Source organism: Barbatula barbatula (genome assembly GCF_947034865.1).
Source record: "Barbatula barbatula genome assembly, chromosome: 2".
Taxonomy (NCBI): Eukaryota; Metazoa; Chordata; class Actinopteri; order Cypriniformes; family Nemacheilidae; genus Barbatula; species Barbatula barbatula.
In genome coordinates this window covers 15644410-15671354 of record NC_136767.1, presented here as the reverse complement: position 1 = coordinate 15671354, position 26945 = coordinate 15644410, and the positions used below count along the sequence as shown (strand labels likewise).

Sequence of the window (26945 nt, the reverse complement as noted above, 5' to 3'; positions counted from 1 at the left end):
TTTCCATGGTCCGGAGAGCCTTCTGAGGTACCTTCGGTGAACGACTGGTTTGAACGAAGTGAAACGGTTTGGAACCAAACACATGTCCACCTACAACGTGCCATAAACCGGGATAAGGAGCAAGCTGACCGCCATCGTCGCCCCAGTCCCAACTACATTCCTGGACAGTGGGTATGGCTTTCAACCCGAGATCTCCGTCTTAGATTACCCTGCAAGAAACTCAGTCCCAGGTATGTGGGTCCTTTCAAAATTTTGAGACGAATCAAATGCTGTGTCATACCGCCTCGAATTACCAGCCACTTATCGTATTTCTCCGACTTTCCATGTATCTCTGCTGAAACCTGCCGGTGGCCCGAGGGTGGAGGAGGAAGGCGGTGACACTGGGCCCCCACCCATGATTGTGGATGGCGAGGAGGCTTTTTAAGTGCGAGATTTGCTAGATTCCAGACGTCGGGGACGCCAGATCCAATATCTGGTACACTGGGAGGGATACGGTCCGGAGGAAAGATCCTGGGTCAATACAGAGGATATCCTCGACCCCAATCTCATCATTGAATTTCATAGAACCCACCCGGAGAAACCGGCCCTACGACCTCGAGGAAGACCCCGACGTCGGATGTGCTCTCGCGTCAGGAGCCGCTCGCAGGGGGGGGGCTCTGTCACGAATGCCAATGGAGAATCCTCTGCCGGCCACCGGAGGTCTCACTCCCCTGAGCATTAGCTCTGGCAAAAGAACTACATGTCCCATAAAGCCACATGCTGGGACTGAGTACTGCACACCTGATGATCATCATCATCACCAGACTATTTAAACTCTACCTGCCCATGAACACATTGCGAAGTCTTGTTTGCCCCGGCTACATTTCTGAGCATTATATTACCCTTGTCTTGTTTACCTGTGTTTGAACCCTGCATTGTATTACCGTTGATGACTCTTCTCTGCCTGCCTTGACCTCTTGCCAGTTTTTGACTACGTCTGTTGTCTGCCTTTGATATTGTTGTCTGCCCGGTTATTTGATCCACGCCTGCCTTTTACATTGAGCCTGCACGTATTCACCAATAAAGCTGCATATGGATCCTACCCCGTCTACGTCTTCGTTACACATACCTTGGACTGCAAGATTAAAACAAAATCACTGATGCTGATTATTGCCCTTGATGTTTTCATCTTGATTATTACTTTCAGATATTATAATACATGAAAACGTTTTACATGCTACAAAACAAGCTGAGAACCGTTTATGAATTATTTTATTACTGTTTTATTGCTGTTTTGATTTAAGGCAGTGGTTCTCACACTCAGATCAAGTACCTCCTTTAATAAAATGAGTTGCTCCAATTACAGCAACACCTTATGACCGCCATAAAATAAATCACATGAATAAAGTTAAAATTAATAGACTAGTAGAGCTGTGAATCTTTATCTTTACAATTATAATGTATTATTTATCTTATGTATTATTAAAAATAAAAAATAAATATTTACTAGCGGTTTTCAAACAAACGAACATGTTTTCCTATGTTTTTCAAGTCAGCGGGAACACTGGACACCCCTGTTGAAAAAAACAGCATTTGCTGGGTTAGGTATGATTTGATGCTGCTTTGTGACGTTTTAAACTGGTAACATGCTGGTTTAAGCTGGTCATGTGCGTCCGTTTTATTATTCCATTTGTTTAGCAATTGCAGTGATCCATTTTGTTCTTTTCTATTTTCAGACTTTCGTGTGCAGGGACATCACGCGCACTTCTGTCGACCGTCAAAATAAAAGCTTTGTTCAATGGGAGGTGAAATCAGATGTCAATCAACATATGTAGCGAATAAAATTTTGGGGTGGCCAATTGGATGTCAGGTGCGTTCAGATCCCCCTTTGGCTCCGCCACTGCAAGAAAGTTCACACTATAGCTATATGGAAATCCTATACATGTGTCAAAGTAAAAAAACTGTAGATTGTCAAACACAGAATGAAAAGTGAAAAAATATCCACACTGTAGCTATGCATATTATCAATCCAGTGCCATGGATGGGGTATGGTTTATATAAAACATCACAGCAATGTGCTGGAACCAGCATTTTATATTCTTTGCATTGATATTTACATGTTGTCACAAAAACCTTTCATATAGTCAGCATAAACCCTCTTGAAGAATAACCTCTTCAATTCATACGTAAAAAAAATTAATGTAAAGTAGGTAAAAATGTAAAACAACGGTTAAGAAAATCATAACAGATATTTTTTTTAAATGTTTTGTATAAAATATAATGGAAACATCTAGTTTCATGTAGTCAAACGCAGGTTAGTCCAGACATCCCACACTAATATTAAAAACTAATTAAAACCTTGAGTCAGGCTTCTCTTACAGAACTCTGTCCTTTGATGTGTGCTCATCCATCTCATAGATCATGTCATTGTCCTTTCTTCTGACCAACTTCACACAGACATAGATGGTAAGGATGAGGATAATAATACCAATGGATCCACCCACAGCTACAGCCAAAATTCCAATTTCAGAGAATGATACTATAGAACAAGAACAGAAAAAGAGGCTGTTGTTACGGTTTTGCTTTCATTCAAAAAATCCAGAGAAAAACAGAGAAATTAAAAGTCTCAGGAATGCATGAACTGTACTGAATTTGCAAATTAAAAAATATACCAATAAACCGAAACCCTAACAGTCAAGAAAACGTCTCGGTTACGTATGTAACCTCCGTTCCCTGATGGAGGGAACGAGACGTTGTGTCGACAGAATGGGGTTTGACTTGAGAACCTACCTTCTCTGACTGACTTGAACAGGCCAATGAAAATTGGCGAATGAAATTTGCATGCCGGACTCCGCCCCCGGATATCCGGGTATAAAAGGGAGCCGGCGTGCCGCATTCATTCACCTTTTGTGCTGAGGAGCCTGAAGATCTTGCCCCGACTGCTGCAGCGGGCGGCCAGCGTTGTGGCATGAAGGACTGCGTTGTGGCAAGGTTCCCTTTCTGTCGGTCTCTCGACGTTGTGTCGACAGAATGGGGTTCCTCGGAAAACGCCACAGCGCTGTGCCGCGTCACAATTCCTTGCGAAGCGACGCTGACTGGCCTGGGCGTGTCAGACGTGAGCGCTTAGCATGAATTGCAACCTTCCAGCGGAAGGGAAGGAGTCCAGAGCTTTCAAAAAAGATGGGAGCCCCTTCCACCGGCCGTCACGGACGGCGGCCTAGTTCTCTTAACAGCGAGAAGCCGCCCGGCACCGTAAGGCCACTGGGAAGCGTCATTCCCCCCTGAGGGAACGCGCTACGGAGACCACTTCCTACCGCAGGGAGGAGCTTTAGTGGAGATTCACACACGGTCTCACCGGATAGGGGAGAGCACGTGGGAGACATGCAGACACGAGATGGTGTCGCGAGCAGGTGAAGTACACCTGGGAGAGGTCATGGGCCATCGATTGAGAGCCATTCATGAGAAGACAACAGACGGAACCGCCCTGTGGGGGGGGTTACTACGTGTGGAGCACTAGGCCTTGTTTGAGTCACTGCTAGAGCTCAGAAACAGGCCAAGGGAGGCAGGGCTGCTCCGCCGAGCCCGCCGCCGAGGAGTGCTTAGTGATGGATGGAATGCCTACTCTTCGCCCACGTGGGGGGAAGAGGGGAGGCTGGATAGCACCACGTCTCACCTATGGAGGAGTGCTATCGCAGGCGTACGCCCACCGGCTGCCGGACTCACCTGCCGGTGTCTCGTAAGACTCTGGCAGATACCGGTTCCACGCTGAGGCTGTAGAACCTCGCGAAGGTGCTGGGCGTAGCCCAACCCGCAGCTCCACATATGTCTGCCAGAGGGGCGCTCTGAGCCAGTGCCCACGAGGAGGCCACACCCCTGGTGGAGTGTGCCCTCACTGCAAGCGGGCACGGGAGATCCTGTGATCGGTAAGCCATTGATGGCGTCCACGATCCAGTGTGCCAACCTCTGTTTGGAGACAGCCCTCCCCTTGTGCTGACCTCCCAAAACAGACAAAAAAGCTGCTCAGAGCTCCAGAAGCTCTGCGTGCGGTACAGGCAGAGGCGCAGCGCGCGCACTGGACACAACACGGAAGGGGTTGGGTCTTCCTCCCCAGAAGGGAGCGCCTGCAGGTTCACCACCTGGTCCCGAAAGGGAGTGGTGGGAACTTTGGGCACGTAGCCAGGCCGGGGTCTCAGGATAACGTGAGATTGCCCAGGCCCAAACTCTAGGCAATCCGTGGCCACGAAAAATGCATGTAGGTCCCCTACCCTCTTGGCGAGCACCACTAGGAGAGCCGTCTTCATCGAGAGATGAGAAAGAGCGGCATCTCCGAGGGGCTCGACGGGGGGCCTCTGGAGGCCCGCCAGGACCACATTGAGGTCCCAAGAGGGAACGGAGCGCGGACGGGCTGAATTCAGCCTCCTCGCGCCCCTCAGGAACCTAATGACCAGGTCGTGCTGTCCCAGAGACTTCCCACTAACTGGTCCGTGATGAGCGGCAATAGCGGCTACATACACCTTCAGCGTGGAAGGGGAGAGATTGCTCTCGAGTCTCGACTGCAGGAAGGACAGCACGCTCCCGATCGAGCATATCCGTGGGTCTTCTCCACGAGAAGAACACCAGGACGAGAAGAGGCGCCACTTCAATGCGTATAACCGCCTCGTGGCCAGGGCCCTAGCCTGAGTAACCACCGCTGGGGGTAGACCACTCAGGATCTCCTCGTCCCGTCCAGGAGCCAGACATGGAGGTTCCAGAGGTCTGGTCTCGGATGCCACAACGTGCCCTTCCCCTGAGAAAGAAGGTCGTTCGTCAGGGGAATCGGCCAGGGGGGAGTTGTCGTCAGGAGCATTAGCTCCGAGAACCAAGTCCGGTTGGGCCAGTAAGGCGCAACTAGTAGCACTTGATGCTCCTCTTCCCTGACCTTGCACAAGACGTGTGCAATGAGGCTCACTGGGAGGAAGGCGTACTTCCGCTTGTCCCGCGGCCAGCTGTGCGCCAGGGCATCCGTGCAGAGGGGGCCCTCGGTCAGGGAGTACGAAAGCGGGCAATGGGTGGTGTCCAGGGAGGCGAACAGGTCCACCTGTGCCTGCCCGAACTGCACCCAAATGAGCTGGACTGCGCGGGGGTGGAGCCGCCACTCTCCGCGGGGCGTCGACTGACGAGAGAGCGCATCGGTTGTCTGGTTCAGGTCGCCCGGGATGTGCGTGGCTAACAGAGACTTCTTCACCTGCTGGCTCCACAGGAGGAGTCGTCGGGCGAGTTGCGATAGCTGCCGTGAACGAATACCACCCTGTCGGTTGATATATGCCACGGCAGTCGTGCTGTCCGACCGGACCAGCACGTGCTTGTCCTGCACGAGGGGAAGAAACCTCCTCAGTGCAAGCAGCACCGCCAACAACTCTAGGCGATTGATATGCCAGCGCAGGCGGGGGCCCGTCCAGAGACCCGACACTGCGTGCCCGTTGCACACAGCACCCCAACCCTGCAGGGAGGCGTCTGTCGTCACCACGACGCGCCTCGAAACCTGCCCAAGCGGGACCCCTGTCCGCAGAAAGGTCATTGAAGACCACAGGGTTAGGGTGCGCCGGCAGAAGGGCGTGATCGCGACGCGCCTGTTGCCGGTGTGCCACGCACTCCAAGGAACTCTGCTCTGTAGCCAGTGCTGTAGCGGTCTCATGTGCATCAACCCGAGGGGGACCACCCCCGCCGAGGACGCCATGTGTCCCAGGAGCCTCTGAAAAAGTTTCAGCGGGACCGCTGGCTGCTGCCTGAAGTTCCTCAGGCAGGTCAGCACTGACTGGGCACGCTCGGAAGAAAGACGTGCAGTCATGGAGACAGAGTCGAGTTCCATACCGAGGAAGAGGATGCTCTGCACAGGGGAGAGCTTGCTCTTCTCTCGGTTGACCTGTAACCCCAAATGGTCTAGGTGCCGGAGCACCAGGTCCCTGTGTGTACACAACAGATCTCGCGAGTGTGCCAAGATGAGCCAGTCGTCGAGATAGTTGAGTATGCGCACCCCCTGCTCCCTGAGGGGAGTGAGGGCGGCTTCCACGACCTTCGTAAAGACTCGAGGAGACAGGGACAAACCAAATGGGAGGACGCGGTACTGATATGCCTGTCCCTCGAAAGCGAACCGTAGGAACGGCCGGTGACGAGGGAGGATGGACACATGGAAGTACGCGTCCTTCAGGTCGATCGCCATGAACCAATCCTGACGCCTGACGGACGTCAGAATGCGCTTCTGCGTTAGCATCCTGAACGGCAGCTTGTGTAGGTGCTTGTTCAGGGTACGCAGGTCCAAGATGGGGCGCAACCCGCCACTTTTCTTGGGGACAATGAAATATGGGCTGTAAAACCCGGAGTACATCTCGGCCAGAGGGACGAGCTCGACCGCCCCCTTCGCCAGAAGGGTTGCGACCTCGGCCCGAAGCATCTACTCCCACTGATGTGAAGAGGATGCCCCGAAACTTGGGTGGGCGCTTGGCGAACTGAATCGCATAGCCGAGACGGATCGTTCTCTCTAGCCACCGTGCTGGTCTGGGAAGAGCCAACCAGGCTCCCAGGGACCGAGACAGGGGGACCAAAGGTTCGATCTGATTCATTGCCCCCGTGGGGGGTGGTTCAATGGCTGGCAGTACGGCTCCCTCGACGCGGCTCTGCCGAGGTGCCTGTCGGGCGATATCGCGGCATACAGCACCGTCTGACTGAGGGTGCTGGTGGCCACTGAGAGTATACCCAACCGTGTGTCTCGCCGAAACACAACGTGGGGTTGCCGAGCACCGTCCTGCGGAGGGTGAGAGCGGCTGTGAAAAAGACCCAGGGAGAGAGACAGCTCTTTTCGTGAGAATGTGGGCACCAGGCCCTGAAAAGGGCCCGGCTGGAGTTGCTGGGACGGGGCAGGTACCGTCCCAGTCCGACCCTCTAGCGATGTAGTTGCCAGGGTCGGGCCCGGTGAACTCGATCTCCCTGGGTTCCCCCGTCAGGAACGCTTCTGCTTCCGCGGAGGTTGGTGACGGGATGGTGCTCTCCTCTTCGACGTCCTTCTCCGGGAGGCCGCCTGTACAGGGGGCGCTGGGGCCGGAGTCTGAGTCGGAGAGGGGCGGGGCTGCTGGGAAGCAGACGCCGCGCGGGACCTCGACGGACGATAGGCGGCCGGGTCGCGGCAGGGCAGGATATGCTTAATCGCCTCCGTCTGCTTCTTTACCGTCGAGAACTGCTGAGAGAAGTCCTCGACCGTATCACCAAACAGCCCACCCTGCGCGATGGGGGCGTCGAGAAAGCGAACCTTCTCAGCGTCCCGCATCTGCGCAAGGTTCAACCAGAGGTGTCTCTCCTGGACCACTAATGTGGACATCGTACGACCCAGGGCTCGCGCCGTCACCTTCGTCGCCCGAAGAGCAAGGTCAGTGGCAGTGCGGAGTTCCTGCATAATCCCTGGGTCGGACTTTCCCTCGTGCAACTCCTTCAACGCCTTGGCCTGATGGACCTGCAGGATGGCCATGGCGTGAAGAGCCGAGGCAGCTTGACCCGCAGCGTTGTAAGCCTTCGACACCAGCGATGCCGAAAACTTACAAGCCTTGGAAGGGAGCCTTGGTCGATCTCTCCAGGTGGCAGCTGTCTGCGGGCACAGGTGCACCGCGACTGCACGTTCCACCTGAGGGATGTCGACGTAGCCCTTAGCTGCCCCGTCATCGAGGGAAGTCAGGGCGACCGAGCTAGTCTGACGTGCACGCGCCGAGAAGGGGGCGTTCCAGGTCCGACTGAGCTCCTCATGCACTTCCGGGAAGACTGGTACCGGCGCCGACCGTGGCTTAGAGTCACGGCCGGTCCCCAGATACCACGTGTCCAACCGCGAGCGTTGGGGAAGAGGCGGTGCAGTGCACTGCAGCCCAATACTCGCGGCGGCCCGGGAAAGCATGGTTGACATCTCGACGTCCGCTTCATCCTGAGTTCGACCCCCCGGAGGGGGAAGCTCTAAGGAATCGTCGGGGTCGGATGCCAAGAGGTCGCCCTCCGATGCTGCGAGCGACATCTCATCGTCGTCACGCCCCGTGTCCGAGTGCGTGACGGAGGAACAAGGCGGCGTACCGCCTTTTCCGGGACGGCCAGACGAGCGAGGCGGGGCGTGAACGGTCCGCGAGCCGATGGCTGACGGATTGAGGCTCACGGTAATTCCCCGATCACCCTCGGTGCTCGCCGAAGCAGACGGCAGGGCTGATGCCACTGCTGCCGCAGAACGGGAAGCACTCGAGGTGGCGGCTGATTCTCGGAAGAACGCAGCTACCCGTGACCGCAACGTCTGAATTACCATCCGCCCGCAGTGCGGGCAAGATGTATCCACAAACGCTGCCTCAGCGTGCTGGAGTCCCAGACACACGAGGCAGACATCGTGTCCGTCCCCTTCCTCGATGAGTGCGCCGCACCCCCGAAAACAGCGGGACATGCCGCGCTGAAGAAATATTGAGCCCTGAAATGGGCTTGCTCTTTAGAGAGATGCCTTGGAAGTTGCCGAGACGCCCAGGGGAAGTCACAGGAAAAGGGACAGTCCGCTGCACCACGTCGTAAGACCAGCAACACGTAGATAGTATCTGCAGAGTCGTCAGCATCAGGATGCGAAGGCTCCGAAGAACAAAAGGTGAATGAATGCGGCACGCCGGCTCCCTTTTATACCCGGATATCCGGGGGCGGAGTACGGCATGCAAATTTCATTCGCCAATTTTCATTGGCCTGTTCAAGTCAGTCAGAGAAGGTAGGTTCTCAAGTCAAACCCCATTCTGTAGACACAACGTCGAGAGACCGACAGAAAGGGAACACTTAACTAAATTTCACTTACTGTATACTTGTTGTTACATTCAGTATGTGAGAGTCCTTTCAGATTAACAGCTATTCTATCAACTCAGAAAACGTAACAATCTTCTTCTACAACCTCCACTTTCACTCAGATCTGAAAACACAACTGAAATCAAACTTAGAACACTTAGAAACCTATTAGAAACCAATGCTCAAACACAGAAGAGTCAGCTGAGACACCCTGAAGAATCGGAAATGGTCTGTTTTATTGTGAAACACAGCACTGAGTAAATCATGTCTCTGTCACTACCACAGTAGCCTTTGGCACTAAGGGTACCATATTTTTAATATAAACCCCTAATCATTTGAATGGGCGCAAAACAATTGGAGATTACATATTTAAACACCATCTGAATATTTCTAAAGTTATACACAATTAGAATTGTGTAAGCTGTTCGGTGCTACTTCCTGGTTAAGAAAAAAAATTGATTTGCCAGATTCTGTTAAATTCTGCGTTATACAGCTAAATATGTTAAATGCCTTGATTGTGTGAATCAATCATAGGGTTCTAAATATGGGATCCCATATGTTGTATTTTTACCCCACAAGACACCCAAAGTTTTTTCCTACATTTAAACATGCCGATGTTGTATTTTAAACCACACAACAACAACAACAGTCGTTGCATTGTAAGACACCCAAGCAGGTTTTTCTTTGTTCAAACATGTTAAATTGTTGTACTTTGAAACTGCATAACAAAAAAGGGAAATTTAGTGAAACAACATTAACCTACACAGGCGCTGTTCTCCATGCCCTATTATCCACCCTTGTATCTGTACTTTCGAAATGGTGGTCCTATTCGTGCTTGCAAAACGTGAGAAATGAAATTTATAAACGTTGTCATCCGTCATCGTCGTGTTCACTGCGTCTCACAGGAGAGACTGCTTGCGAGTCGCGCCACTCGGGTAACGTCACCTGACTCCTGCTCTGTGCTGCTGCAGTTCGTGCTGATTGGAACAGACCCATGTCACTTCTTAAGATGAAATAAATTATAAAATGTAAATAATGAAAATGTTGAAAACAAAGTTTAACCCTGAAAGCTTGTTTAATTTAAACATGAAACAACGCAGCACCAGAGGTGTCTTTAAACTGATGTGGATCAGAGCAGCATATATCTGATAAAACATATACTCATTCCATAGGACTGCAGTATTAAAACAAAATCATTGATGCTAATTATTGCCCTTGATGTTGTAATGTCGATTATTACTTTCAGATATTAGAATAAATTTTTACATGCTACAAAACAAGCTGAGAAGTGTTTCTTGAGTATTTTATTGCTGTTTAGATTATCTAAGGAACATACAAATCAGTTGTTCAAACGGGAAATATATAGAAAACGACATCACTAAAACCAGGGGTGGACAGTAACGAACTGAATTTACCCGAGTCCTGTATTCAAGTACACTTTTTAAGTCTCTGTACTTTACTTGACTATAATTTGTGTACTTGTGACTTTAACTACACTTTCGAAAGACAAATATCATACTTTTTACTGCACTACATTTATAAAAAGGTCCAAAAGTAGAAAGTTGTTTCTATGAAGCGAGTTTTCCTGTGTGCTCAAGTTTTCTTGCTTATAATCTCCCAGGACCTTTCACTTCTGCCCAGTATTTCAGTTTTTATAAATTTAACGTTTTCCTGCTAGCTTTTAATGGCCATTTGGCTGACTTTTTTTACGCCAAACTGGCAACCCTGGGATCTTCCCTGCTAAACTAATGTAGACGTCGGAGCTACTACACAGCTGAAAGCACTCTAATAAGGCAAATTGATCAATTAAAGATGAAAAAAGCAAATGTTAAAGTTTGGTGTTGTTATAATCTGTGGGTTCAACAATGTGTGATTCATTGCTTAGAAATAACGCTACGATCAGTCAAAGATCATTGAAGACAGTGTCATGTAAATGATCGGCATTGCGCGCCAAGCAGTAAACAAACATCACACAAACCTTGAGCTACATGACAAGAGAAAACTGAACGTTTTAATTCAAAATTTCATGAGATTGCATAGCCAGAATTAAGGAAGTGCGCGTGTATTTCTAACATGATTACATGTTAAACAACAACATAGAAACAAAATTGGCTTTTAAACTGTGAATTCAACTGAAAAATACATGTTCAAAAATAGCACAGCTGAACCATTGTAAAGGAAAGTCCCCCTCTGACTCCTCCACTGAGGACAACCCTTAATATAATCTAAACCACATCCACAGAAGAAACGAGTAGGATGATTTTAAAATGCTAAATACCCTGTCAGACAGTCCTACCATCTTAAAATAAACAACAGGTTTGCAGCGTAAATACTCTATCAGTTTGTCCTACAGTATAAAATAAACAGGTAGGATAAATTTACTGTGCAAAATACCCTATCAAATTGTCCTACCAGCAATAAATAAATATGTAGAATGGTTTAACAACGAAAATAAAGATTTGGAATCAGGAAACCGGATGTTTTAATTACAAGAATGCGTATTGGACATTGCTTATTAAATCAGGGTTTATATAGAATAGGAAAACATGAGAAATGTGGATTGTTAGAAACCGTAGAACATGTGCTTTTAAGATGTGAAGCTTATGAAAGAGCAAGGTTTCAGCTCAGTCAAGAGTTAATGTGTGTGGAAATAAAGAAACTGTCATTACAGACTCTGTTAGGAAATAAAACTAATCAAACAAGAATTTATCGTGAAGTAATAATTTATTTAAAGGAAATATGATTGGTAAATAGGATTTCGAATACCGGTATGTTCAAAACATAGTTATCTAATAAGATAATTCTAATGAATATATAAACATATATAGGGCCTATATATTTTTGTTGTTGTTGTGTGAACTTCCTATCAGTTAGACGCTACTCCTATCCAGTGGTTGGCGGGAATGCACCTAGTTAGTTGGTTGCCATCCGCCATTAAACCCTAGTAGAAGAAGAACAACAACGAAAATACCGATATTATATATATCAAAATATCAGATTGTCCCACAGAGCTAGTCAACCGTGGAGAGACTTTATGAACGGCGTGCTTTAATAAATGCACGTCCTGAGACGCCACATCCAAAACGCAGCTACATTCAATACAAAAGTAATACACGCGGCTCTTAGCGATATGTTGACATCTTATCAAGCAATTCGATCGGTTATTTACAACGTTATAATCGGCAATCCACAGCCACGTGCAGGAAGTCGGTTAGTGCACGTGATAGGTCGCGTTCTAAAATGCGTCTTGTGTCCTTGAACGTAACTGCAGGAAGGGAGATAAGAGATCTCAGAGATATGGCAATACTGTGTTGTTTTTATTATGTATGATTTAAACGGGTATATTTACGAAAAACGTCTCCGGTTACTTTCGTAACCTCGGTTCCCTGAGAAGCGGGAACGAGACATTGCAGAGACCGCATATGAAACTCCTCCTCTTTTTCACTTTTCCTGAAGTCCTATAGGATAATGCCAGTAAAACTGGCCAATTGTCTCAAGACATGTACAGTATGCAAATACTGACGAGTCTAGACAGTATAAATACAGTGCATGTGATGACAATTCCTCAGAATCTACGATAGAACGCCTGCCCGGAGATAAGCGGCGAACACGGCCTTCTACGCAATGTCTCGTTCCCGCTTCTCAGGGAACCGAGGTTACGAAAGTAACCGGAGACGTTCCCTTTCGAGAGCGGTCACTCAACTGTCGAAGTCGAATGAGCTCTGATACCGAAGGGGCAGATCTGACCCTGACTCTCGTACGCCAAAGGTAATAGCGTCCACCACCCAGTGAGAGAGCCTCTGTTTTAAGACAGCCCGGCCTTTAGTACCCCCACCAAAACAAATAAAGAGCTGCTCAGACTGCCGAAACCCGTCCGTGTGATCAATGTAAGCCCGCAAGCCCCTTACCGTGCAGACCGCTCTCTGAGCGTTAGTATCCTGCGAGTCTGACGACTCGGAAGACAAAGCGGGCAAGAAATGACCTGCACTCTAAAAGGGGTAGACATGGACTTTGGCACATAACCCGATTTCGGCCGGAGAGTGACGCTGCAGTCGCCAGGTCCAAAACGAATGAAATCAGTGCCGACTGAGAGTGCTTGTTAATCCCCTATCCGTTTAGCCGAAGCAAGAGCGAGAAGGAGAACGGTTTTTAGAGTGAGCTCTCTTACAGAAGCCGCGTTCAAAGGCTCGAAAGGGGAAGAAGAGAGAGCCTTCAACACCAGCGCTAAGTCCCAAGGCAGCACCGAAGGGGTTCACGGGGGTAAAAGTCTCCTCGCTCCTCTGAGGAATCTGACCACCAGCATGTGCCTACCAATCGATTGCTCATCAACCGGGGAATGAAACGAGGCGATAGCCGCCACATTAACTTTCAGCGTTGAAGGGAGGCCGCTGTTGTCTAGCCTGTGCTGCAGGAAAGATAAAATATCAGACACGGGGCAGGACACCGGGTCGATATTGTTACTGCTGCACCATTTAGCAAACACCCCACATTTTAGAGCGTATAAACGTCTGGTAGACGGCGTACGAGACTACGAAATAGTATCCAGTACACACTGAGGGAGTGTAGTTAGAACGCCCGAAGCGGCCAGGCATGGAGGTTCCACAACTCTGGACTGGGGTGCCAAATCGTGCCGTTCACCTGGGACAACAGGTCTCTCCTGAGGGGAATCCGCCACGGCGGCGCCGTCAACAACTTCGTCAGGTCCGGAAACCATGGTTGATTCGGTCAAAACGGAGCGACGAGAATCACCAACGCCGTATCTTCTCTGATTTTGCACAGCACTGGGGGTAAAATCTTCCCTGGAGGAAACGCGTAAAGCCGAACTTCCAGCCAACTCGCCATCAGCGCGTCGCTCCCCATGGGGGAGTGGATCAGCGAGAAACACAATGGGCAGTGTGCGTTCTCGCTTGTCGCGAATAGATCCACTTCCGCCTTCCCGAAGCGTTCCCAAATTAACAGGACTGAGTTGGGATGAAGCCTCCATCCCCCGTGCGGAAGACCCTCCCTCGAAAGCATGTCCGCTCCGCGGTTCAGATGACCGGGGATATGCGCTGCTCTGATAGAGAGTATATGCCAATCTGCCCACAGTAGGAGACCCGATTTATGTACGAAACCACGGACATGTTGTCGTTGCGAATCAGAACATGTTTCTGCTCCAGCCTCGACTGGAAAGTATGAAGAGCTAGAGACACCGCCTTTAGCTCCAGGCGATTTATGTGCCATTTCCTCAGAGACTGTGACCAAGTCCGGATGCCGGCATGCCCTCACACACCGTGCTCCATGCCGAGGATGATGCATCCGTCTTAACGACTGGCGTCTCATCACCAGCCCCAGGGGAACTCCCCGACTGAACATGATCGGGTCGCGCCACGGACTCAGGGCGCTGAGGCAACTGAGTGTAAATGGGACTCGTGCCCGACCCGAGGACAATGCTCTCCATGGAACCCGAGCCTTCAGCCAGAACTGTGGTGGTCGCATGTGCAGAAGACCTAGGCGGCAGACCGCCGACGCCATGAGACCCAAAAGTCTCTGGAACTCCCTCAGGGGAACAGACCGGCCCGGCCTGAGCAAATGTAGAGCAGAAGAGTTGGACTCTGTCCGCTCTGGGGAGAGGCGAGCGTGCCTCTCCACTGAGTCGAAACATACCCGTAGATACGTTATAGACTGACTCGGTGTGAGTTTGCTCTTCTGCATGTTCACGCGCAGCCCCAGGGATGTCAAGTGACAAAGCAGCATCCGCGTATGATGGATTAGCGCCTTCCGAGCGTGGGCTAAAATCAGCCAATTGTCCAGATAATTGAGAATGCGCATTCCGCTCGCTCTGAGAGGGGAAAGTGCCGCGTCCACGCACTTCGAGAATGTGCGCGGAGCTAATGCCAGTCCGAATGGAAGGACAGCAAATTGGTACGCTGAGTCCTCGAATGCGAATCGCAAGAACCTTCGGTGGCGCTTGGCTATCTGAACATGAAAGTATGCATCCTACAGATCTACGGATACAAACCAGTCCCCGGGACGCACTTGTGCCAGGATCTGTTTTAGAGTTGTCATTCTGAACGCTCGCTTGTGAAGCGCTCGGTTGACGGGTCTCAAGTCCAGAATCGGACGCAGACCACCATCTCTCTTTGGCACTACAAAATACCGGCTGTAAAACCCGCTTTCCCGCTCATTTGGAGGGACACGCTCGATCGCTCCTTTCGCGAGCAGGCTGCAGATTTCCTGCCTCAACACAGGCGCGTTTTGCACTGACGTAAGCAACGGAACCACACCGCTGAAGCGGGGAGGTCTGCGCATGAACTGCAGGGAGTACCCATGTTCTATCATGTTTAGTAGCCAGAGAGAGATGCCTGGAATGGCTTTCCACGCGTCCAGAAACAGGCATAACCGTTCGCGGACCGTTTAGGGGAGCACGCTGGCCCAGCGAGGCTAAATACACTGGCGGGAAAATGGCTCGCGTGTGAGAATCCAGCTGTCTCTCGTCCATGGGAGCCTCCGTGGACGAGGGAAGGCTGGTTATAGCTGGGATTAACTGCGGCTTTGCACTGCACCGTGGCAGGGCAAGGGACGCAGCATTGTGTGGGTGAGGGGGGAAGAGCTCCTCCTGTGAGCAGGTGTGTGTTTTTATTGCATTTACACAACAACACTTACAACATTGCAATAATCGCTTTGCAACCGCGGGGGGAAACTGTTGCAAACAGCGGCGTTGGGGGCCGCCGGCACGCTCACGGACTCTCTCCTTCTCTTTCCAGGTACGTCAGGATGACGGCTTGGCAGCCGATGACGCTCCGCCGTTGTAGCGTGGACCTCTGTTTGGCCAGTACCTCTTCTTAGCTGGGCCCGACCATTGTTTAGCACGGACGTCTGGCTCGCAACCTCGACTAGCCGGTGCGGGAGCTGCGTGCTGCTTGGCGGGTCTCTGCGAGGAGTGAGGCGCGGATGAAGAGCGGGCTCTGGGAGACGGTTGATAAAATCGTCGAGGCAGCGCGTGACTCATAGCCTTGGCGCACTTTTGCGCCTCACCGAAACGCTCTACTACCGACTCCACGACGTCACCAAAGAGGCCGGAAGGAGTGATCGGTGCGTTGAGAAGGGACTTACGATCAGCGTCTTTTAGATCCGCCAACGTAAGCCACAGATGACGGTGGGGGACGACCATAGACCTGCCGACAGCTTGTGCGGTGCGCTTTGTGGCATGGGCACGTAACCCAGGGCTTCACCCCCGACCACGTGGTCGAACATGGCTGGCGTAGCAGCGTGAACCCGCGCCGACTGAGGTGCAGACCAGGATTTCACAACGTGCTCGTGGACGTCTGGGAAAAACGGCGCACTCCTCTTGCAGAGATGGGCATGGAGTCATAGTCCTCCTCAGCGCCGAAGGAAACGGCGTCCCCGATGGAGGGATGGTCCGCACAGTGCGCGCAATCAGACTCGCAGAATGCATCCTCCGCGTGAGCAAGGCCCAGGCAGGCAATGCAGTGCTCGTGAGTATCCTGCGGGCCAATGGGGCCCGCGCAAAGACGACAGTATGAAGCCATCGGATGCGGAAAGAAGTTCTAGTTGCGTCTTCAACGATGGCAGCGTGAAAAAGAAGATTCTGAGGAATTGTCGTCACATGCACTGTATTTATACTGTCTAGACTCGTCAGTATTTGCATACTGTACATGTCTTGCGACAATTGGCCAGTTTTACTGGCGTTATCCTATAGGACTTCAGGAAAAGTGGAAAAAGAGGAGAAGTTTCATATGCGGTCTCCGCAATGTCGAAGTGACCGCTCTCGAAAGAGAACGGCTGTTCCTCATCTCCCTCCAGAACTGCCCTTAAGTGGGCGGGGCACATGAACGTGTTTGGAATTCGACCGAAGATGCGATACTTCAGTTTCTTGCACAGACCAATTTATTCGCTTTATTATTAGCACCTAATGTACTATTGCTCTTTTATGACATATCCCTTATTGCTACCTGAACTCTCTGTAAGTCGCTTTGGATAAAAGCGTCTGCTAAATGTAAATGTATTAGACGCCAGTTTACCATCACAGGGGGCGTGGATTACTTTTGAGCAGAATGTATTGTATCGTTTTTGACTTTTGTTGATTTGACTTTCATTAATTAAACCAAATTTCTTTTCAAAAAACAATGCCACACACACCTTGGAACCTCTGGGGGACTGGAATGTGAGTAAATGAACAGCTATTTCATTTTGGGTTAACAAACACATTAAAGAATATAAAATACAACTAAAAGACAATATGCTTTTGAATTAAATATCATGAAAAGTCACAATTACTTGATGCAATATTTATGTGCATGTTTTAAAATATGACTTAAAAGTAACAGCAACAAAAAAAATTATAAAGGAAACAAAATGCAATAAATAACAGAAACAAGGATATGGGTAAAACTAGCCCGCATCCTATTTATACTTTTGTAATCTGGCCCTCAATGAAAAGTAGTGGCAGACCCCTGTCCTACAGTATAAAATAAACAGGTAGGGTAAATTTACAGTGCAAAATAAATCAATAATCAAATTGTCCTACCAGTAATACAAAAATATGTAGAATGATTTAACAACAAAAATACTATATCAGATTGTCGTAGCAGTACGAAATTAACAGAAAGCATGATTTTACAGCGCATAAATACGTAATATTGATGTGTGCATGCCTGGTAGGACGATCTGACTTTCAGTACACCTGTTTTGGACCTCGGGCCGCCAATTGTATAGCCTGATACTACAGTTTATAACAAAGTGTTTGTAACCAATGCTTTGCAGAAAAAAATATAAAAAATAGAATAATTAAATTAGGATTATCAAATATGTACACTCTTAAAAATAACTTTACAGTGATGCATTGAAGAACCATTTTTGGTACCATAAGAGCCATTTTGTCAAAGGTTCATTAAAAATCTCTTTCTTACTTTATTATAATCTGAAGAACCTTTTATCGCCACAAAGAACCTTTTGTGAAACAGAAAGGTTTTTCAGATCTTCAAAGATTCTTTATGGAACCAAAAGGCATCGATGAACCTTTTGGAGCACCATTTCTAAGAGTCTACATAATAGCACACATATATGTGTGAGTGTATACATGGCTCTCAAGTCTCACGCATGTTCTGCTAAACACAAAGGAATATATTTGGAAGAATGTCAGTAACCAAACAGATCTCATCCCCCATTTACTGCCATAGTGTGGAAAATAAGAGTAATTTATCTTTAATCAGATTTACCAGGCTATAACGTTTTTTTTGTGCTGATCAATTATAACAATAGTAAAATTTAACTGCTAAAAAAACCTTGAGGGATTTGGTGGCTGAGGGGCCACTGCTAAAACTTTGAATGGCTCCTCTCCTAACAGGTGTGATCTGACTCCAAACTTTTGATAAAACTTTGTGACTAGAGCTCTGGAGTATATAAGGCATCTGGTGTAGACACAGTGTGAGTGTATATAATAGTACATATATAATGGTATATTTTTCAAGTATCTGTATCCCTACATTTGCTTATGTTTACTTATAAGTACATTTGCTTATGTTTACTTAGGTAAAATGTTTGAGTAAAATACTTAAGAAAGAGTAAGCAATAAGATATTTAATGTACTAAAATATATACTATAAAAATATTTATAAATGTATTGGAGTGAAAAGTATAATATTCAGCTTTAGAATGTAATGATGCATAATGTAGAATGTAGTAATGTATAATGTAAAAAAGGCTTTTAAACTACAGTATGTACTCAGTATGTGCTTGAGTAGAGATAAACTACATAATATACACCAGTCCACCTCTGAACGACAATACATCGTGGTTTGTGTCATGGTTCATGTTTAACACTAAACAAGATCTATAATGTCTGTAAGGTAAAGTTCCACAGATGACAGATTTTCTTGGGTGAATAATCCTTTTTAACTAACTTAAACAGCACGGCATCTCACCTTTTTGGACAACTTTGAAACTGATCTCTCCTGCAATGCTTTGGATATCGGGTGGATTTCGAACTTGACAGCTGAATGTTCCGTTGAAAGAGAACTGCACATTCTGTAGCGTGATGGAGGCGTCTCCCTTCATTACGTCACCAGACCATACAGCATGATCCTTAAACAGGCCAGTGGTTGGAGGAAACGCTTTTCCCTGGTAGTGAAAAAACTGTAACAAAGAATCAAAACAATGGAAATTGATTTCTTATTAAGAAATAAAAAAAACTAAGAATAAAACAGCTACATTTCAACCAGTAATAAAAAAAACACTTCTTAAATTTTTCCTGTATTGTCTCACCCCTTCTTCTGTTGTCTTTCCAAGGGGCTGGAAGCTCCAAGATACTGTGATTTTATCTTCTGACAGTGGATAGGTAGATTTAAATGTACATTTTAGGCGTACATTTGTTCCGTTGACTACCTCCAACTCTGAAGATGTTAGCACCTCCATTGCCTCCACCTGATATACACCTGCCAAACAAACACATTTTAAAGTGTTGTTATTCTTTCCTGTTTCTATTGCCTGTTGGTCTTGTAAACGTTGAATGTTTACACACAGTGGCTCAGCAGACACTGTTTTGCGTGTCTTGTCATGCCATGCCATGCACAATGAATGACAATAAACTGACTTGTACTGAACTTGAAAAACCACAAACTAGAAATCAACTGTTAAAAAAATCAGGTCTGTGCACAACTCAATGTTTGAGTGACTTTTTATTTATCTCTCTCACTCGCTTACTCACTCTGTCTCTCTCTCACACACACTCTTTCTCACACACACACACACCCACACACACAGTAGGCCTACTCTGAACATACACTAACTTTAAATAAACATACGTGCTGATATACTTACTCACAGAACCCCCTCTTCAAACAGATGCTGCAAAGCCCAAATTTACACACGTACATTTAAAAAACACCAAACCTGACACACAGCACCTCTTACTGTGTCCGAAATAAAGAAATGAAAAAGTAATTTCTATAACGTAGCCTACATACAATTGTAAAAGATGTGATTTACAGTGCTTAATCAGATCAGTACTGTAAGGCATAACAAACAAAATATTTTATTTTATATAGCATATGTTGGAAAGTATTATTATATTTAACACTTTATATGCACTATTATATATACATATAATAAAAAAATTATATTCTATTAGTAGGCTTCTGACAATCAGTTTTGAAATTTAACTGCTGAGATTAGCATGAAAAAAATAGGTTAGAAGGTAAAGCTTAAGGCCGGTCGTGTTCAGACTAGATTTATTTTTTGAAGTTGCTAGCGTTTGTTTTACATTGTAATCCTATGGAGAAAACCGTGTTCTCAAAAAACGTCCTGGGCCGGGTTTCCAGATAACAATTGAATCTTCGCACATTAAAGCTTTTTCAACGAGCCACTTTGCAAACGTTCGTCATGGTTTCATGTGCGTTTCCCAAAAATGCACTTAACACAACTGCACGTAGCAGTGCTTTAAGGGCTGCTTACAAGTCTCTATCCGTTTTTCAGGTGCTGAAATGTCACCTACAATGTCTCGTTTTTGTAGCATGCGCTTGTTTTAGAAATGTTTAGGCTAATTATTTTCACCCGATGTGCATTTGGTAGGTGAATACTGTTTAATGTTGTTTAACATATTTTTTTGTGCAACGTGTAATACTTTTTCTATGTGTAGATAGGACTTACTACTGTAATTGTGCAATGTATTTAGCACGTTCGAGGGAAAATAAAAAAGTTTAAATCGAAAGTAAAAAGAATGCTGTATGTGTTTGTTGAACCACATTTTATTACACTTTTGGGTGGTGTGGAGGTGGCAATTTCAAGTTAAGTTTTTATTAGGGCCAAACTAAATGTTAATTGTACACATACGTTACCAGCACTTTATTAATAAAAAGCACAACGTTTGTACATTACGAATATAAACCTCTTAATTAGAGAACAATAAAGGGAAGAGCTCATCAATTCAATTTCTCAGCAAATCAGGCATTCACTTTCTTTCAAGTATTGCCTTCTGCAGTTATTGGAACATATGATAGGCAGTGTGTAATATATTGGGTTGGTAACAACCTGAAAACCTTTAATCAAAAGGTTCCTCTAAATAATTAGAGGATAGTTTACACAAGTCTCAAAGAGGAAATAGTGGCTGGCTGCACTAAACAGCAGCAGGAGAAAGACAAAGACACTGAAAACCACAAAGTAGGCATTTTGACCACTTCTCTTTAAAACACATCATTTTTTGCTTTGCATATACAAACAAAAAACTTAAATAAATAAAAACAAGCTAAGTCGCATAGGTGTGTTTAGGTTTAAGCGCAATTCTTCGGTTGTCCTGCAGGTGACCTCATAAATCTGTCTTCTTTTACTATGCTCGTAGATCTACAATGATTTTTAATTGCTAATTAAGTTACGATGCTTTTGGGAAACATACCGTAATATATACGATATTTTTAGGATCAATTTAGGCTTAAAGGAATTGTTCACTTTCAACATACATTTAAATGATCATTTTCCCACCCCTGTTGTCATCCAAGATGTTTATGTATTTTTTTCTTTAGTTGAAGAGAAATTAAGGTTTTTGATGGAAACATTCCAGGATTATTCTTCATATAGTGGACTTCAATGGACTCCAAACGGTTGAAGGTCATAATTACAGTTTCAGTGCAGTTCAACGGGCTTTAAATGATACCAGGCGATGAATAAGGGTCTTATCTAGCGATACACAAAAAATGTATATGCTTTAAAAACACAAATGCTCGCTTTGCTCTGTTTGGGAAAAAAATGCCCTAAACCAAGCTCCATTGTCACAGCTTACCAATGACAGAGACCTGCGTTTCCATAACAACATGCGAGGAACGTGATAGGTCGAGAAGGCTCAAACTCGAAAAAGTAAAATGGCGGCCGAAACGCCCATTGGAGCATAGTTTTGTATAGTTGTAGGTTTAATTTTTCACATTCAACAACTTCTGATTGCATTTATATCGATTCATTAATGTTGTAGTTTTCTAAAAAAAAAGCGCCTTTGTCAACATTTTCTTGTCAAGTCTGAACACAGCCTCGAGCTGAGACTTCATCTATTAAGTTGCAACAGCACCATCTACACACCGCAGCAATTTAAAACTTTATTAAAATACACATTTATACGCAGAGCAGTATGTTAAAATCTTTCTTACGGCACCTGCTATCCAGGTCGAGCTCGTCAACGGCAAGAAACTGTAAATCTGATATATTAAAATGAGTAAAGATTTCTTATAAAATCTAAGAACTTGATCAATCTCCACAACACATAATAAACTCTTTAGCATATCTTAATGTAAATTGACAACAGAATTGGCAGATTGGCAAAACAGTCATTATTCTCTAAATTATGATTTTTATGGGGGAAGACGGTAAACAGGAAAAACGTGCAAAAGAATGAGGTGGATCCAGGAAGTAACGACTCACCTGCGGCAAGCGCGCATAGCGCAGAAAAAAGGTAAATCCAAACTCGATTCATAAGTCAAATATTAAAGGAGCAGTCAGTGCTACTTATATAATAATACTGTCAATTGCGTTACCAGGCATTCCATGTATTCACAAACGTTTAGGTATTAGTCGGACTTCGGCGATCCATGATGAACAATCCCACTTCTGTGTGAGGAGGAGTTTGGGCGTCAACAGAAATCAGTGGCAGTCAATGGCAATGACTGCACATTTAGGTTAGTCTCCCACACAAGTAGCCTACATCGAATAATTCCGGTTTTCCTTGGTGTATAACCAGTGCGTGTCGGTGCATGTTTTTCATAAGCAACGTCCCAGCAAACAATTTTTGGTTCCCAGAACAGATATTCTAACGTTCCCTGTTGGTTTTCTAGGAAAGTTTTCTTGACGTTAATAGAACGTTCCCTGTAGGTTAGTGGAACGTTCCCCTACCTTTATATTAACGTTAGGGGAACGTTCTGTGTTTGCTGGGGTGACAACATCTAAACGAAAGAAAACGAACACGGCTACCAAAACACCAGACATTTGCTCAATTGTATGTTTTTACTTACCACTTAGAATTGTTTTGAGTGAGTTACATACAATATACATTTTCTAAAATGAAATCTGAACATAATTGCCAAGTTCGTCTTGCGTGCTGCTAATAGTACGCAAAGGTGAGCTCACATGGACTGCCATCTTGCGGTGAACTGGAAATCGGGTTTAATAGAAATAGAGTTAAGAGATCATAAATAAATTATTTCTTAATTTAACCATATAGAATCATCTTGAGTCCACCCTTTAATAATAAGCATGTTGACAATTTGTTTTTCATACATTGCATAATGATGTTTGAGATTTTAACACACAATCCTGAAACCCCTACATTCTATGGTAAGCCATTTTGACATAAAATACGCCTGGCTGTACTAGTATGGTTATTCCAATATCACAGTTCTCCCCTCATGGGGCGGGACAGAACCGAATGGGAAGTGCGTGGGATGGCTGTAGGCGGAAGTGAGGCTGCCAGAGTGCGAGCGAGGGCGGTTTTGCAGGGAAGCGGGGAGGTGGTTGGCTGGATGCTATCGCTTTTAAATCAGCTAAACATTGCCTGCGATATCTTTAAAATACCCACCGTAAAATCAACGTATATTTTACATCGTTGTTGCTGCGTAGATCGAACAAGTCAACGTTGCGTTGTTTTACAAGGGAGAGTTGAAACGCAAAGAGGAATTTAAGGGGTGCGCGGCAGCAGAAATACACTCATCTGCATCTTCCCAGGACGGTCGCTGCGGTGCTGCTGCTATCACGGTCCGTGCACGGCACGCGATTATTAAGGGTGTCCTGCCCTGCTGCACATCAGCAGGTGACTAACTGACCTCTTGCAGACGGGATTTGCACACACTAGAGACAGGTTAGTGATGGCGAGGCGGCGCACATGAAACAAGCGTGCGTAGGGACGCACTCTAGGAATGTGGTTTCCTTTTGTCTCGGCTCATTACATAGCGAAACATAACATGGACCGCTCCTGTCAGTGCCGGTGTAGATTTACGCAACATCTATAAAAACGTTCATCTTTACTGCACATCTGTTGTGTTTCCTCCGCGGAGCACCCATCGTTATCATCATCCTCAGGGATAAAAGCAAAACGCATGAGCTCTTTGTGCGGCCTTTCCGTTATGTATCAGAATAGTCATGTGTAATTGGTACAGACGTTCCGTTCCGGCATTTGACTTGTCAACATTTTTCTTAGATTCAATGGTACTTTGATACTTTATGTGGTGGTTGGATTTACAAGCAAGCGATCTCGACTCACTACAGTTTGGGCAATTCCAGGCATCATTCATTAAATTGTGTTATGTAAATTGTTTTACGTGTGTTTGTACACGACTCATCATTGCTGGTTTTGTAACAGAATGCATGTTTTCGTGTTGCAGAATGAGTGGTGAAGAGAATCCTGCTGCTGAACCTGCTCCTGTCATAGACGTGCACGGAGATGGGCGCTGGATGTCACAGGTTTGTGTGTGTGTCTTTGTATAATAAGATCTTTTGTGCAAGACAGTATAGATCTGTGTAAGTCTTTTCCTTTTTTTATAGCCTCACTCTGTTATTGTATTGATGTAAGATGGTGGGATGTGTCATTTTGTTGCAGCACAACCGGTTTGTGCAGGAGTGCAAGGATGCAGAGCCTGATGTTCTTTTTGTTGGAGACTCAATGGTGCAGCTTATGCAGCAGTATGAGGTGATTGCTTCCTTGTTATAATACAGACAAATGTTGCTTTGTTTTGTTGCTGTGTATGATTTTCATTTTAAATTCTTGGTTTACAGAATGTGTTTGTGTGTTCAGGTGTGGAAGGAACTGTTTTCTCCTCTTCATGCTTTGAACTTTGGGATTGGTGGGGACAAAACCAGTAATGTGCTGTGGAGACTCCAGAATGGGGAACTGGAGAACATCAGACCCAGGGTGAGAGAGAAAGTTGGAGCAAGAGATGAACAGAAAGGTTTAGAAAATTAGTTGTTTATTGTTCATTCCAGCCCTTGATTCTGATTGGTGAATAGCTGTATTTTATTCATGATAAAGCACATCTTTTACCGCTGCGGCAAACCATTCTTTGAATCACTGCGCTAGGGTTTCACGGTCTAACTGACTTAACACAGTAAATATTATAGCATATTATGGTATTTGCTAAAATTACTACAGTTAGTACTTCAGGTTAAAACTGATATGGACTGTACCATAACTTTGGTTTGCAAAGCTTAAACTGCGTGGGTAATACACTTTTTTTAAGGTCGTTTCAATTGCGCATATAATTATTTCTATACTTGTATTTAGGCTCAGTAAATGAGATGAATAAGGTAATGACAATTACAATTGGTAGTATTAGAACGGAGGGGGACTCCCTCTGAAGCGTGGTCGTGGATGAGTGGGGCGCTGCCAGATTATTTTATGGGTTTAAAGGTGGCTGTGACAAAAATCTTTTTGAGAGACACTGTTGAAAATGATAGCTTGACTAATGTTACTATTGAGTATTCTGGCATGTTCACACTGTAATTATGAACTATAAATTAGTATTCAACAGTATTCTCAACTGCCAGTGAAATGTGTGTTCCAAAGGTTGTAAATGCATCCTCCTTATTTTTCCAGGTGGTTGTTTTATGGGTAGGAACCAATAATCATGAGCACACAGCAGAACAGGTTGCAGGAGGAGTATTAGCCATTGCTCAACTAATTCTGTCTCGTCTCCCCAAGTCCAAAGTCATTGTTTTGGTACGTTGCCAAAATTGTTTGTATATATTACAACATGACTCAATCTAATGTATTTGCATGCATTTATCAAAAGTATTTAATATATGTGGTTGATTGGTCTTAATTTGTATTATTTAGGGCCTGTTGCCAAGAGGAGAGTTTCCAAACCCCTTAAGAGAGAAAAACGCATCAGTGAACAATTTACTTCGTGCATCCCTTCCTCAACTCGGCCCGGTTCAGTTCCTTGATATGGGAGGTAGTTTTGTCCACTCAGATGGAACTATTTCCTCTCGAGACATGTTTGACTTCCTACATCTGACCGCCGGTGCGTACAGGACCATAGTGACCACTCTTCACGAGTTGCTGCTTCAGCTATTGGAGGAGATGCCTCAGGAGAGGCAGGCCTCGCTGGTCTAAAAAGTGGCCACGACATCGGTTGATCACCATAGAGCGATGTTTAGAATTGTGGGATATTAAGATTTTAATTCAAAAACTTTGAGTAAGATAAAGTGCAGTGGAAAACAACAGAAATGAAATTACAGCAAACAAAAAGGGGGACGAAAGGCAGAGGCCAATTTTATATGACTAATAGTCAATATTTATACAGTATGTATTTAAAATGCATATTAGACGACATTAGAAGGAAGAATAGACAAATATACAGTGTGTGTGTGTGTCTATAAGAAATAGTTTTTTCGTAGGACATGTTGCTCTGCGGAGGGACAAGATTCTTTAATATCTCACTGTCACTATCTGAACAACCTTCAGTTGTAGCACTTACTCTGCCAGCTTCTTTGTGCCTTCATACACACACTCATACTCACAGTGGTGTTATTCTGACAGTAAATCTATTTACATGATGAATCAGGTCCTTTCTCCCAGTTTTACTTCAAGTATATGTTAACACAGAAGCTTCTAGTACCTTCTCCTGTGCTGTATTTCTCTCTTGCGCTTTCATTCTCCCAATTACTCAACCCAAATAGGAACATGAACTGTAAACTGGAGTGATCAAACCATGTAAAGCTCTGTGTGACTGAAGATCTCCTCCTAAGCATATAATGCACAAATATAACATTTTCATTGTTACTATTTATCTCACTTGCTCTGCATCCATGTTGTATATTTGTCCATGCGCTCTCAAAAAATATATAATGTGAAGAGTTTGTGTGTGTTATATTTACACACATGATCTAGTGGGTAAGCACTGATCTACAGAATTCAAAGTGAGTTGAGTGAGTTATTCTGTGTGTGTGTATATACAGTATATATGAATTGTTTGTGTTAGTGTTCTCTGTACAAGTGCTTATTTAGCTGGTGTGTTTTTGTGTTTGAGTGTAAGTGAGTGCGAACGTAATAAAATAATTGTAAGGCCCGAAAGGCGTGTATTATTACTTCAGCACAACTGCCATGTGCTTCATGTCCGAGCATTCCTATAAATCCGCAGGGATCTAAAGAATAGAGAATAGAGTGCTACTTTGACTGA

The 26945-nt window shown here is 45.7% G+C and overlaps 2 protein-coding genes across 15 annotated transcripts; one reads left to right on the top strand and one right to left on the bottom strand.

Annotated features, from left to right (window-relative positions):
• Window positions 1–2015: 2015 nt before the first annotated feature.
• mpzl2b (myelin protein zero-like 2b) lies at window positions 2016–22578 on the bottom strand. Of its 6 annotated transcripts, none has more exons than XR_013788179.1 (6): window positions 22201–22434; window positions 19063–19232; window positions 18723–18933; window positions 9556–9773; window positions 8810–8920; window positions 2016–2518 (listed from the first exon to the last, which is right to left on the bottom strand). XR_013788179.1 is itself a non-coding variant. In XM_079485248.1 (4 exons), exons 1-4 carry the CDS (start codon window positions 22250–22252, stop codon window positions 2355–2357), a joined length of 597 nt encoding a protein of 198 aa, XP_079341374.1. In that variant the 5' UTR covers window positions 22253–22578; the 3' UTR covers window positions 2016–2354. The 6 variants fall into 6 exon arrangements, 1 of the variants encoding a protein (XP_079341374.1); XR_013788180.1 differs by having other exon boundaries at window positions 9560–9773; XR_013788178.1 differs by having other exon boundaries at window positions 8810–9773.
• On the top strand, window positions 21667–26869 carry pafah1b2 (platelet-activating factor acetylhydrolase 1b, catalytic subunit 2; the record flags this gene model as incomplete). 9 transcript variants are annotated; one of them, XM_079485168.1, is made up of 7 exons in its annotated part: window positions 21667–22231; window positions 22344–22454; window positions 24153–24231; window positions 24368–24457; window positions 24563–24679; window positions 25361–25483; window positions 25601–26836. In XM_079485168.1, the coding sequence occupies 5 exons, from the start codon at window positions 24154–24156 to the stop codon at window positions 25877–25879; spliced, it is 687 nt and encodes a 228-aa protein (XP_079341294.1). In that variant the 3' UTR covers window positions 25880–26836. The 9 variants fall into 9 exon arrangements, with proteins under 9 accessions (XP_079341294.1, XP_079341298.1, XP_079341293.1 ...); XM_079485172.1 differs by having other exon boundaries at window positions 22161–22231; window positions 24544–24679; XM_079485167.1 differs by having other exon boundaries at window positions 22161–22231; window positions 22317–22454.
• Between the last annotated feature and the right edge of the window lie 76 nt (window positions 26870–26945).

Coding starts and splice junctions, on each gene's coding strand:
- mpzl2b (XM_079485248.1), bottom strand. CDS start 22,252: ATGAATCGAGTTTGGATTTACCTTTTTTCTGCGCTATGCGCGCTTGCC. Junction 18,934..19,062: donor GAAAGACAACAGAAGAAGGG/GTGAGACAATAC, acceptor TCTTTGTTACAG/TTTTTTCACTACCAGGGAAA. Junction 2,519..18,722: donor TTTCAAAGTTGTCCAAAAAG/GTGAGATGCCGT, acceptor CTTGTTCTATAG/TATCATTCTCTGAAATTGGA.